This window comes from Scyliorhinus torazame, chromosome 2 (genome assembly GCF_047496885.1).
Source record: "Scyliorhinus torazame isolate Kashiwa2021f chromosome 2, sScyTor2.1, whole genome shotgun sequence".
In the NCBI taxonomy this organism is placed as follows: Eukaryota; Metazoa; Chordata; class Chondrichthyes; order Carcharhiniformes; family Scyliorhinidae; genus Scyliorhinus; species Scyliorhinus torazame.
This window is the reverse complement of record NC_092708.1, coordinates 329,599,520-329,613,640: the sequence shown is the minus strand read 5'-3', so window position 1 is coordinate 329,613,640 and position 14,121 is coordinate 329,599,520. Positions and strand designations below refer to the sequence as shown.

At 43.6% G+C, this 14,121-nt stretch overlaps 1 protein-coding gene across 1 annotated transcript in view; it reads right to left on the bottom strand.

The window, feature by feature from the left end:
• Positions 1-1,025: 1,025 nt before the first annotated feature.
• The window catches only part of cdkl1 (cyclin dependent kinase like 1 (CDC2 related kinase)), a 92,126-nt gene continuing 79,030 nt past the window's right edge, over positions 1,026-14,121 (bottom strand). Inside the window, exons 8-9 of the mRNA XM_072489789.1 lie at positions 8,950-9,099; positions 1,026-2,167 (exon numbers count right to left, since the gene is read on the bottom strand). Of these exons, the coding sequence (XP_072345890.1) occupies positions 2,066-2,167; positions 8,950-9,099 (252 nt within the window). The 3' untranslated portion in view covers positions 1,026-2,065. The remainder of the gene's footprint in view (positions 2,168-8,949; positions 9,100-14,121) is intronic.

Below are 14,121 nucleotides of genomic sequence, written 5' to 3'. Positions count from 1 at the left end.
CATGATTTAATAGAAAGATTTTTTAAATCAATGCAAGACATCCTAAATATTGCAGATTTTATCAATTTGTAGGTTTCAATTGCAGCTATTCAAAACCGTATATATTTACAAACATGAAGTAATAAATGCCTCATTAAGTTCTAAAACAACATTTTTACAAATGTTCTGGGGCGGGATTCTCCGTTGGCTGACGCTGAAATCAAGAAACGTGATTGGGCAGAGAATAGCTTCCAACGCCAAAATCGGGGGGCACCGATTTGATAGCAAATTCCAATTCCCAACACCTTGACAGTGGCATCAATGTGTTCCAGAACACGTACAGTAAACGGCATTTGCATAACATTAGCGAGCCTGACCCAGTATTCTCCGGGGCTTCCACGATTCTCCGTCTCCAATGGGCCGAGTTCCTGACGGCATGGTTCACTTGTGCTTTTAAAAATCATGAAATTGGCGTTGTGGCTGCTGAGGGAGAGAGAAGGGGTACAGAAAGTGTTCAACATCACCATAGTTTGCTGACAGTTGTGCTGCTGCCAGTAGGGTGGGCTGTGGGGTGGACAGGCACGGAACACCATTGCCGCAGCCAGAAAGGCAGCCATGTAGCTGCACACGCCGCTGGCAGCCCACTGTGAACTTGGGGCTACGGATCGTATAGGTGTCCCTCAGGCCACCACCCTAGGTGCCCTTTGGCCCCCAGCTAACCCATCAGCTATATTGGCGCATTCCAGCACAACTAGTGTTATCTATGCGGCCGCAGCCTGTTAGCCTCCCAAGTGTCAATCACAGACCTGGCAAATCCTGCACCATTTTTCATTAGAATCGATTGTGTTCCACATGACGCCGCTGTTAGCCCCTCCACAGTCGCTGAATCGGTCCAGCGTTGGTACCGTGAAAGTCCACAAATCCTACCCCGGTATCAACACTTTTAGTCTCAGGCATGAAGAATCCAGCCCCTGATCTTTTAGTATTCACATCTACTGCAGATTTTTTTCCCCCCCAGATGTCTGATTTAAACGTGCTAGATCATCTTTGATGCTAAAATCTTTTATTAGGTTCCGGTTTTTATTTTTTAAACAAAAAAACGAGTAACATAAATTACCTATATCAAAACTGTATCAAGAAGCATAATCACTGTGTACATATACATAATAAGCAAAACACTCTGAATTTTGCACGCCAAGGACTGTCACTTATTTGTACAGTTTATGATCATTTAATTGACAGGTCTACAATCAAATATTTGCCTTGCAGCCAAACTAAATTTAAAGTTATCTGCTGGACTAAAAAGCTGTTGTTTCGGATTACTGTGCTAGAGTTGCAATCTGAATGAGGAAGTGTGTACAGAAGTGAAAACTCCATTCAACAGCAGAGTATTTTAAGGGAGTGGGGGGAATGGATCATCTTAGAACTCATCAGAAATGCAAACTAAACTATTCAAAATCAAATTTGTATGGATGTCGAGTTAGCTCTGTTAACACAACAAATATGTTGGTTCTCATTCTGTTGGATGCCGGTTATAAATCCAATTTTCCAGCCCGTGTATGCTGTTTTCAGACTAAGAAATGTAAAAGCAGGTTATTAGACAAAGACTAAAACAGAATTTCTGGCTTGGTGTACCTATAGCTGTGGAAGAATAGTGTTGGCAGTATACTTGACTGAATAGTCAACTTTTGTTAGGTATACATGTAATGAACCATTGCACTTCTCAGGTATGCTAGGACACCAAATGCTAACATGGGTTCTCTCTAAGTGGGATTACAGTTTCATGCAGGTAATAGTGCATTGAATACAGTGCTATTTCTTCATATAAACATTGTACACATTTAAAACAAAACCCCTGACCAAGTATTTCCTGGTATATACTCATTTCCATAAGTACATGCTCTTTTAAAATTCAAACACAAAGGAAAACAAAAGTACTGAACTAAAAAAAAGTGCATAAAATCTCAGGCTGGGTAACAATAGTGTGCAAGTCTTCACTTGCCAAAATTAAAAAACCCTTTGACATTTGCTTTGGACGGTTGGTGTCTTTTGTTAGGCATCATTTGATGGTCTTATTGCCATTTAGTTAAATGTTGGGTAGATGGTAATTATATTTCTGCTTGAAATACTTCTTGCTTTCCATCGTTGGAGGTATATTGCTGCTGGTAAGCTGTGGCAAGTACTGCAACTATACAAAACAAAAAGTAAGTACAATATTCAGAATTAATCTAAAGAATTCTGGTGTGTTTAGTTAAAAATGCAAACATTTATCAAACTATGTAGGGATTTTATGATTGTTGTATTCATCAGCTTCAAACAGTACAACAGGCTAAAAACAAATGTTTATATTGATTCCTGAAAATCTCGGTTTCAATTGAAACATAATTTTTTAACTGTCTTGGTGCACATCACTTATTGAGTTGCAAGAACAAACTGTCCTCAGTACAGCATGAGCCTATAGGAATAATAAACATCCAGCATTCAAGTAGAAGAGAGCTTGTGGGGGTAACTGACTTTCTAGAAAGAAAGAGTGGTTGAGATGAGAAATTACCATTACTGTAGGAATGCTTTGATACATCGGTGTGATTTGCTAGGCCACGTTAAAAATCAAACACATCGGAACCACAGGAAGGCTTGGAGCAATCATGAAGATTCTGAAAGAGTTCGGAACCATCTCGGATTATAAACTTAACCTGGGCAAGTGAGAGGCATTCCGCTGAACCCAAACGGGGGAGGGACAGAGCTGGAGGGACTCCCATTCAAACTAGCCCAAAACAAATTCCGCTACCTGGGGATCCAGATAGCCCGGGACTGGACACAGATCCACAAGTGGAATCTGACCAGCCTGGCGGAGGAAGTCAAAAAGGACCGACAGAGATGGGACACTCTCCCTGGCAGGGAGGATGCAGACGATCAAAATGAACGTACTGCTGAGGCTCCGATTTGTTCAGATCTAAACCGATCTTCATCCCCAAGACTTTCCATCACAGCATAGACAAAATGATGATGCTGTTTGTGGGGAATAAGAATTCAAGAATCCCCAAAACAATGCTGCAGGAGAAAAGTCATGGGCGGCCTGGCACTACCGAATTTACAATACTACCACTGGGCAACAAGAGTATGGGGATGGATACGCGAACCCGCCACAGGCTGGGTGAGGATGGAGGGTCTTCCTGCAAGGAAATGTCCCTCCGGGCCTTCGCCACCGCAGCGCTCCCATCCCCCCCATCAAAACATACACCCTGCCCAGTGGCGGTAGCTACACCAAGCATATGGAACCAAATGAGGCAGCACTTGGTTTGACCGAGATGTTCCCCCATCTGTGAAAACCATAAATTCCCACCAGCCATGCTCGACACCACTTTCAAAAAATGGAGACAGGACGGGGGTACGCTAACAGGGACTTTCATATAGGAGATAGACTAGTGACACTGAACGAACTAACGGAGGACCTAGAACTACCCAAAGGACAGGAACTTGGGCACCTTCAGATAAAGCACTTTCTCCACAAGGAGACGGAAGGATACCCCAGGGTCCCAAGAGCCACATTACTAGAGGACCTGATAAACATGGACAGTAAGGAAGGGTGAAACTGCGGGAAAATCTATGGACAGCTACTGGACAGGGTGAGACTGCCACTGGACGAAGCCAGATGAAAATGGGGGGGGGGGGCGGGGGGGATGAAATGGGGACAGAAGTGGGCTGGGGACTCTGGAGCGAAGCACTGAGCAGGGCCAACTCCACCTCCTGCACAAGGCTCAGGCTCATGCAGTTTAAAGTGGTGCACAGAGCACACCTAACCAGAACCCACATGAACAGGTTCTTCCCAGAGGTAGAGGATAAATGTGAACGGTGCCAGGGAGACCCAGCGAACCACACCCACATGTTCTGGGCTTGCCCCAGACTTGAAGGATTCTGGACAGCCTTCTTCAAGGCAATGTCCGAGGTTGTGGGGGTGAAAGTGGAGCTGTGCCAGAGGAGTGGCAATCTTCGGGATATCAGAACAGCCAGAGCTACACGTGGGAAAGAGGGCTGATGTCCTTGCTTTCGTCCTAATCACACGCCGGAGAATCCTGCTTGGCTGGCGATCAGCAGCAGCACCACCCACAGCTGCAGACTGGCTGGCAGACCTGGCTGAATTTCTCCATCTGGAGAAGATCAACTACATCATCCGAGGGTCGGAAGAAGACTTCCTCAAAGCATATGGGGGCAATTAGTCAGCCTGTTTCAAGACCTGTTTGTGGCCATCAGCGACTAGGGAAAGAGAGAGATGGGGGAGAGCAGACAGAGATACACAACACTAAGAGGTACAAAGAGAAGGGGCAGGGGGAGGAAGCGAGGAGGAAACTCAGGGGAACCACAGGAAGAAGCGTGTGGGGAGGAAAAGAGGTGAGGGGGCAGGATGACACCCCCCACCCGAACTCACAAAGCCTGCAACAGAAACCACGAAAGGAAGGAGGGGGGAGGGAGAACAGGAGCTCTGGGACAGAACACCCAGAATGAAAGAGGGGGGGGGGGGGGGGGGGGGAGAGAGGAGACATCAAGAAAGATCTCAAGTATATAAGAACTGTAAATATCGGACATAAAGTCCCAAAGTTTCATTATCTAAAATTGACAATGGCAATAAAAATATTTTTTTTAAAAATCAAACACATGATCAGTAAACACCACAGACACTGGGTGTAATTTGTATATACTGATTACGAAGACAGGGTAACAAATTGCTTATTTACAGGAACAAAGCTTAATTATTTCTGTTAGTGCCATTTTTTAAAAAATGCTTCAAAACCCCAATATTTTCTCCCCAGCTCCTTTCAATATATTCTGAGACATAAAATCCTAAACACAATCTTGTACTTTAGTTATACTCTGGAAAACTTAGTGAATTTAGGCTCTCAATCAGAAGGTTCAAGATCAGTGCTAGAACTAGAGCACATTGGGACAGATTTTGCTTAAAAACTAATGTTGTCTAAACAACACACAGTAATACACAAACTGGCCATCAACTTATAGTGAGGAAGAGATACCATGTGAATTGCAAATCATTGCAAGCTGTTGGCGATTTATCTCAGTCTATATTCAGCTTCCTGAAAATGATATCTTGTACTTAAGCTCCCCATAATTTTCACGAAGAAATCTAGTAATTAACTGTGCAAGTGTCTTTATAACATGTGATAATTATTAATTACTGCCAATCAACCTCTCGTGCTCAGAAAATGAACATGTGAAGACTCATTGCTTCAGGCTGGGAATCGTTTATCTTGCTTTTCCTTACTGTCCCTTTCTCGTAGTCCCAATGTTTCTTGCCCCCTCTCTCTTACTGTACCTAATAAGACATTGCATTCATCCTCCAGCTGGTGTAGGAGGGAGGGTTTCCGTTATCTGGACCACTGGGAGCTCTTCCGGGGCAGGTGTGACCTGTATAAGAGGGACGGGTTGCATCTGAACTGGAGAGGCATAAATATCCTGGCCGCGAGGTATGCCAGTGTCACACGGGAGGGTTTAAACTAGTATGGCAGGGGGGTGGGCACGGGAGCAATGGGTCAGAAGGTGAGAGCATTGAGGGAGAACTAGGGAATAGGGACAGTGTGGCTCTGAGGCAGAGCAGACAGGGAGAAGTTGCTGAACACAGCGGGTCTGGTGGCCTGAAGTGCATATGTTTTAATGCAAGAAGTATTACGGGTAAGGCAGATGAACTTAGAGCTTGGATTAGTACTTGGAACGATGATGTTGTTGCCATCACAGAGACCTGGTTGAGGGAAGGGCAGGATTGGCAGCTAAACGTTCCAGGATTTAGATGTTTCAGGAGGGATAGAGGGGGATGTAAAAGGGGTGGCGGAGTTGCGCTACTGGTTAGGGAGAATATCACAGCTGTACTACGGGAGGACACCTCAGAGGACAGTGACTCTATATGGGTGGAGATCAGGAATAAGAAGGGTGCAGTCACAAAGTTGGGGGTTTAATACAGGCCTCCCAACAGCCAGCGGGAGATAGAGAAGCGGATAGGTAGACAGATTTTGGAAAAGAGTAAAAACAACAGGGTTGTGGTGATGGGAGACTTCAACTTCCCCAATATTGACTGGGACTCACTTAGTGCCAGGGGCTTAGACGGGGCAGAGTTTGTCAGGAGCATCCAGGAGGGCTTCTTAAAACAATATGTAGACAGTCCAACTAGGGAAGGGGTGGTACTGGACCTGGTATTGGGGAATGAGCCCGGCCAGGTGGTAGAAGTTTCAGTAGGGGAGCATTTCGGGAACAGTGACCACAATTCAGTAAGTTTTAAAGTGCTGGTGGACAAGGATAAGAGTGGTCCTAGGATGAATGTGCTAAATTGGGGGAAGGCTAATTATAACAATATTAGGTGGGAACTGAAGAACCTAGATTGGGGGCGGATGTTTGAGGGCAAATCAACATCTGACATGTGGGAGGCTTTCAAGTGTCAGTTGATAGGAATTCAGGGCCGGCATGTTCCTGTGAGGAAGAAGAATAAATACGGTAATTTTCAGAAGAAGAATAAATACGGCAATTTTCATGAACCTTGGATAACGAGAGATATTGTAGGCCTCGTCAAAAAGAAAAAGGAGGCATTTGTCAGGGCTAAAAGGCTGGGAACAGACGAAGCCTGTGTGGAATATAAGGAAAGTAGGAAGGAACTTAAGCAAGGAGTCAGGAGGGCTAGAAGGGGTCACGAAAAGTAATTGGCAAATAGGGTTAAGGAAAATCCCAAGGCTTTTTACACGTACATATAAAACAAGAGGGTAGCCAGGGAAAGGGTTGGCCCACTGAAGGATAGGCAAGGGAATCTATGTGTGGAGCCAGAGGAAATGGGCAAGGTACTAAATGAATACTTTGCATCAGTATTCACCAAAGAGAAGGAATTGGTAGACGTTGAGTCTGGAGAAGGGTGTGTAGATAGCCTGGGTCACATTGAGATTACGGTAGATAAGTCCCCAGGGCCTGATGGGATCTACCCCAGAATACTGAAGGAGGCTGGAGAGGAAATTGCTGAGGCCTTGACAGAAATCTTTGGATCCTCACTATCTTCAGGTGATGTCCCGGAGGACTGGAGAATAGCCAATGTTGTTCCTCTGTTTAAGAAGGGTAGCAAGGTTAATCCAGGGAACTACAGGCCGGTGAGCCTTACTTCAGTGGTAGGGAAATTACTGGAGAGAATTCGTCGAGACAGGATCTACTCCCATTTGGAAGCAAATGGACGTATTAGTGAGAGGCAGCATGGTTTTGTGAAGGGGAGGTCGTGTCCACTAACTTGATAGAGTTTTTCGTGGAGGTCACAAAGATGATTGATGCAGGTAGGGCAGTGGATGTTGCCTATATGGACTTCAGCAAGGTTCCTCATGGTAGACTAGTACAAAAGGTGAAGTCACACGGGATCAGGGGTGAGCTGGCAAGGTGGATACAGAACTGGCTAGGTCATCGAAGGCAGAGAGTAGCAATGGAAGGAAGCTTTTCTAATTGGAGGGCTGTGACCAGTGGTGTTCCACAGGGATCAGTGTTGGGACCTTTGCTCTTTGTAGTATATATAAATGATTTGGAGGAAAATGTAACTGGTCTGATTAGTAAGTTTGCAGACGACACACAGGTTGGTGGAATTGCGGATAGCGATGAGGACTGTCAGAGGATACAGCAGGATTTAGATTGTTTGGAGACTTGGGCGGAGAGATGGCAGATGGAGTTTAATCCGGACAAATGTGAGGTAATGCATTTTGGAAGGTCTAATGCTGGTAGGGAATATACAGTGAATGGTAGAACCCTGAAGAGTATTGAAAGTCAGAGAGATCTAGGAGTACAGGTCCACAGGTCACTGAAAGGGGCAACACAGGTGGAGAAGGTAGTCAAGAAGGCATACGGCATGCTTGCCTTCATTGGCCGGGGCATTGAGTATAAGAATTGGCAAGTCACGTTGCAGCTGTATAGAACCTTAGTTAGGCCACACTTGGAGTATAGTGTTCAATTCTGGTCGCCACACTACCAGAAGGATGTGGAGGCTTTAGAGCGGGTGCAGAGGAAATTTACCAGAATGTTGCCTGGTATGGAGGGCATTAGCTATGAGGAGCGGTTGAATAAACTCGGTTTGTTCTCACTGGAACGACGGAGGTTGAGGGGCGACCTGATAGAGGTCTACAAAATGATGAGGGGCATAGACAGAGTGGATAGTCAGAGGCTTTTCCCCAGGGTAGAGCGGTCAATTACTAGGGGGCATAGGTTTAAGGTGAGAGGGGCAAGGTTTAGAGTAGATGTACGAGGCAAGTTTTTTTTACACAGAGGGTAGTGGGTGCCTGGAACTCGCTACCGGAGGAGGTGGTGGAAGCAGGGACGATTGTGACATTTAAGGGGCATCTTGACAAATACATGAATAGGATGGGAATAGTGGGATACGGACCCAGGAAGTGTAGAAGATAGTAGTTTAGTCGGGCAGCATGGTCGGCACGGGCTTGGAGGGCCGAAGGGCCTGTTCCTGTGCTGTACATTTCTTTGTTCTTTGTTGTTGTTCTCTCTTTTGGGCTTGCACTACTTATCAATCCTTAAATCTCAATGGTTAAGGAAGATGGTCAATTGTTCACCGATGCCCTGTTTCCTCACTGTACCATTATCGGCAACACATTTAATCAGTGGGCATGCCCGAGATGCTCTATTCCAGTGAAATATGGTGCATTATTTGTCAACTATTCATTGCAGTTCTGAGGCAAAACTACAGTCAATGTTATCATCCTTTGCAAAAGATGCTAAACTGAAGTTTAATTTGCTCATTCAAATGGACAGTAACGATTCCATGGCATTTTTAGTCATAATTTGTAGGATTTTACTGTGCATGAAATGGCTACCAGTTTTGCCTAGATCACAATCGCAACATTTCAAAGTAATTCTGTTTAATTGTTTAGTTTCTGAATGACAATGTAACCTAAAGCAGATAATCATTTCCTTAATTGAGTTTTCCATATAGCTACTTACTGCTGGTACGTTTCTGCGTGGTGCTCTTACACGTCTTTTCAGAGCTTTTTGCTTGCCCATTTCCAGTTCTTTTCTAAGGCTATCAAAGTATGGATGATCCAGCAACTGTTCACAAGTTAGACGAGCAGCAGGATCCATATGTAAACAACCCTATGTATACAAATCAGAATGAACGTTGTTTCCTTATACAGATATTTTATACATGCCCATCAATTTTTCTTCTCCAAAAACATCTTCCTAAATCCACCTTGACTTCAGGAGTCAAAGAGTACTGTCTTCAGTCACATTGATCCAGTGAAGGTGTACTTAACTGGTGTGGATGGCAGACCAGAGGAATTTCCTCCCTAGGTGAACCAAAGACTGACAAACCTACCCTGAAGAGATCAGACTGCAAATGTTAACGAGGTCTAGGATTTGATTTGGAATCTCAAATCAGCAGGAGTTAAAAACTTTTGGAATAAAATAAAGAAGCCCACAAATTTAAACTTGAGGAGTGTGGGCAGCCATTTGCTTATTCTATCCAGTTGCAGTTACACTCAGAGTCTGATCATTCAGTGTCGTGGCAACCTTGGCTCAAATCTTTGAACCATACTTTCAGGTAGTCAGATCAGCCTTGGATAATGTGGCCCCATTATATAAAAATAAAGTGCACTGTTTACATTTACAAAAATATGTATACTTTGCCAGTTACACTAATGTTAAAATATGTTAAAGTGAGAGCTAGGAAAAATAGAATTCAAAACAATGAGTATTAAAATATTGAATTAAGTTTCTTCATGCTGAGCAGCCATACAGGATTCCTTCTCCAGCACAAATATCCTGCCAGGTTTTCCTCTGCAGCGTAATTCTGGCCTAATATTCTTGCTTGTGGTTCACTTTCCAATGCAGTGCTGGCTTAACCAACCCATTTAAAATTCCTCTCAACTTTAATAGCAAGACAATCTGGTGGCACAGTGGTTAGCAATGCTGCCTCACAGCACCAGGGGCCTGGGTTCAATTCCGGCCTTGGGCGACTGTCTGTGGAGTTTGTACATTCTCCCCATGTCTGTGTGGGTTTCTTCTGGGTGCTCCGGTTTCCTCCCACAATCCAAAGATGAGCAGGTTAGGTGGATCGGATGTTCAGGTTAGGTGGGGTTATGGGATAGCGTGGAGAAGTGGACCTGAGTGGGGTACTCTTTCAGAGGGTCAAACTTGATGGGCCGAATTGTCTTCTGCACCATAGTAACCGTAATAAAGTTACCCCTGACACCAACTCTTACTGTGCAAGAAGCTTTGTTTCAGTATCACAGTGAGAGTTCAAAACTGACTTGCCAGAGTTTGGAATTCCGGGAAATTTCTGGTTAGCTCTTGCACATTTATTTATAATATTGTATTGTTGATCTTTGCTGAACATGGATCTCCCTACTGAACTGTTCACTGTCATTACAAGAAGAAAGTTTTGCTAAGAGGCCAGTGAGAATGGAAAACTTGATAAAGTTTTACATTTGAGCTGTATATCATCACCCTAATAATTATTTTTTACATACAGATTGGGTCTAGGGTTAACTTGGTAACTTATGAAAACAACCAGGGAACAGGCTATTTTGAAATATGCAATGTGACAATAAAGATCATTATTATTACTATAATGAGTCAAGACTAATTTATAAACTCTTGTTAAAGGATCCACTAGGGAAGAATGATCAAAGCATGATAAGAATTTCACAGTGTTTGAGGGTGAGAAACTGGTTTTGTAGCTAGTGTTTTAAATTTAAATAAAGGGAATTACAAAAGTGCAATATAGAGTGACAGATATTTCTGGCATTTAAGGACATTTTTCATAATTTCATATTGAATTGAGAAAGTAAGACTAGGGGAAGGATGAACCATTCGTGGCTAACTAAGGAAGTTAAGTATGGTACCAAAATGGAAGAAAAATGGCAAATAACATTGCAAAAGTTTATGGTCAACTAAAAATATGTTTTCTGTCTCTTAACTTGAGAGTAAACTAGTAAAAAATATGAAAATAGACATCTTCTACAAAAATAGAAAAAAGTAACTATTGGTCTCTTTAAAGGATGAGATTGAAGAATTAGCAATAGAAAACAAGAAAGTGGCAAAAGCATTTCAAAAGGAGTAGAAAATCAGATGAAAGGGAGGGAAGACTTTCAAATGCAATCACCACTGGAGAATAGGTACTAGGCAGCAAAATGGGACTCAGGCGGAGAAGTCCCCTGGCCTACATCCTACTATCTTAAAAGATGTATAATGGCTGTGCATTAAGCCGGGGAAGGTTACACTGAGTGTACAGCACAGGATCAAGCAATTGGGCCCAAATCTTCCACAGAATCATTGAATGGTTACAGTATAGGAGGAGGACATTGATTCCATCAGATTCGTGCCAGCTCACTGCAAGAGCAATTTAACTATTCCCACCCACTCCTTCACCCTTTCCCTGCAGCCGTGTATTTTTCTCCCTTCAGGTGGATCTTCAGACGAAGGTGTTCGGGAATGCCACCAATCTGAAAAACAACTGTTTACCACTACTCTTACATTTCTAAAACAATATTTTACAGAGAAGATAGGGAGAAACTGTTCCCACTTGTGAAAGGATCGAGAACAAGAGGGCACAAATTTAAAGTAATTGGTAAATTACAAAAATTTAAGAGAGGAAAACCCCATAGCAAGTGGTTAAGGCCTGCCTAAGATTGTGGTAGAAACAAGTTCAGCTGGAGCATTCAAAAGGGAATTGACAGTTATCCAAGAAGGAAAAATGTGCAGGGAATGGGAAAAAAGGAGAATGGTTCTCGGTGATCATGGGGGACTTCAATATGCAGGTGGACTGGGTAAATAATGCTGCCAGTGGACCCAAGGGAAGGGAATTCATTGAATGTTTACAGGAGGGCTTTTTGGAACAGCTTGTGATGGAGCCCACGAGGGAACAGGCCGTTCTGGACTTAGTGTTATGTAATGAGCCAGACTTGATTAAAGATCTTAAAGTAAGGGAACACTTAGGAGGCAGTGATCATAATATGGTAGAATTCAGTCTGCAATTTGAAAGAAAGAAGGTAGAATCAGATATAAAGGTGTTACAGTTAAATAAAGGTAACTACAGGGGCATGAGGGAGGATCTGACGAAAATCGACTCGGAGCAGAGCCTAGTGGGAAAGACAGTAGAACAGCAATGGCAGGAGTATCTGGGAGTAATTGAGGACACAGTACAGAGGTTCATCCCAAAGAAAAGAAAGGTTATCAGAGGGGGGATTAGGCAGCCATGGCTGACAAAGGAAGTTAGGGAATGCATCAAAGCAAAAGAGAAAGTCTATAATGTGGCAAAGAGTAGTGGGAAGTCAGAAGATTGGGAAGGCTACAAAAACAGAGGATAACAAAGAGAGAAATAAGGAAAGAGAGGATCAATTATGAAGGTAGGCTAGCCAGTAACATTAGGAATATAGTAAAAGTTTCTTTAAATACATTAAAAACAAACGGGAGGCAAAAGTAGACATTGGGCCGCTCCAAAATGACGCTGGTAATCTAGTGATGGGAGACAAGGAAATAGCTGAGGAACTAAATAAGTTCTTTGCGTCAGTCTTCACAGTAGAAGACATGAGTAATATCCCAACAATTCAGGAGAGTCAGGGGGCAGAGTTGAATATGGTAGCCATCACAAAGGAGAAAGTGCTAGAGAAACTAAGAGGTCTAAAAATTGATATATCTCCGGGCCCAGATGGGCTATATCCTAGAGTTCTAAAGGAGATAGCTTAAAAAATAGTGGAGGCATTAGTTATGATCTTTCAAAAGTCACTGGAGTCAGGGAAAGTCCCAGAGGATTGGAATATCGCTGTTGTAACCCCCCTGTTCAAGAAGGGAACAAGAAAAAAGATGGAAAATTATAGGCCAATTAGCCTAACCTCGGTTGTTGGCAATATTCTAGAATCCATTGTTAAGGATGAGATTTCTAAATTCTTGGAAGTGCAGGGTCGGATTAGGACAAGTCAGCATGGATTTAGTAAGGGGAGGTCGTGCCTGACAAACCTGTTAGAGTTCTTTGAAGAGATAACAAATAGGTTAGACCAAGGAGAGCCAATAGATGTCATCTATCTTGACTTCCAAAAGGCCTTTGATAAGGTGCCTCACGGGAGACTGCTGAGTAAAATAAGGGCCCATGGTATTCGAGGCAAGGTACTAACATGGATTGAAGATTGGCTGTCAGGCAGAGAGTTGGGATAAAAGGTTCTTTTTCGGAATGGCAACCAGTGACGAGTGGTGCCCGCAGGGTTCAGTGTTGGGGCCACAGCTGTTCTCTTTATATATTAACCATCTAGATGACGGGACTGGGGGCATTCTGGCTAAGTTTGCCGATGATACAAAGATAGGTGGAGGGGCAGGTAGTATGGAGGAGTTGGGGAGGCTGCAGAAAGATTTAGACAGTTTAGGAGAGTGGTCCAAGAAATGGCTGATGAAATTCAACGTGGGCAAGTGCGAGGTCTTACACTTTGGAAAAAAGAATAGAGGCATGAACTATTTTCTAAACGGTGACAAAATTCATAATGCTGAAGTGCAAAGGGACTTGGGAGTCCTAGTCCAGGATTCTCTAAAGGTAAACTTGCAGGTTGAGTCCGTAATTAAGAAAGCAAATGCAATGTTGTCATTTATCTCAAGAGGCTTGGAATATAAAAGCAGGGATGTACTTCTAAAGATTTATAAAGCATTAGTTAGGCCCCATTTAGAATACTGTGAGCAATTTTGGGCCCCACACCTCAGGAAGGATATACTGGCACTGGAGTGGGTCCAGCGGAGATTCACACGGATGATCCCAGGAATGGTAGGCCTAACATACGATGAACGTCTGAGGATCCTGGGATTATATTCATTGGAGTTTAGGAGGTTGAGGGGAGATCTAATAGAAACTTACAAGATAATGAATGGCTTAGATAGGGTGGACGTAGGGAAGTTGTTTCCATTAGCAGGGGAGACTAGGACCCGGGGGCACAGCCTTAGAATGAAAGGGAGTCACTTTAGAACAGAGATGAGGAGAAACTTCTTCAGCCAGAGTGTGGTGGGTCTGTGGAATTCATTGCCACAGAGGGCGGTGGAGGCCGGGACGTTGAGTGTCTTTAAGACAGAAGTTGATAAATTCTTGATTTCTCAAGGAATTAAGGGCTATGGAGAGAGAGCGGGTAAATGGAGTTG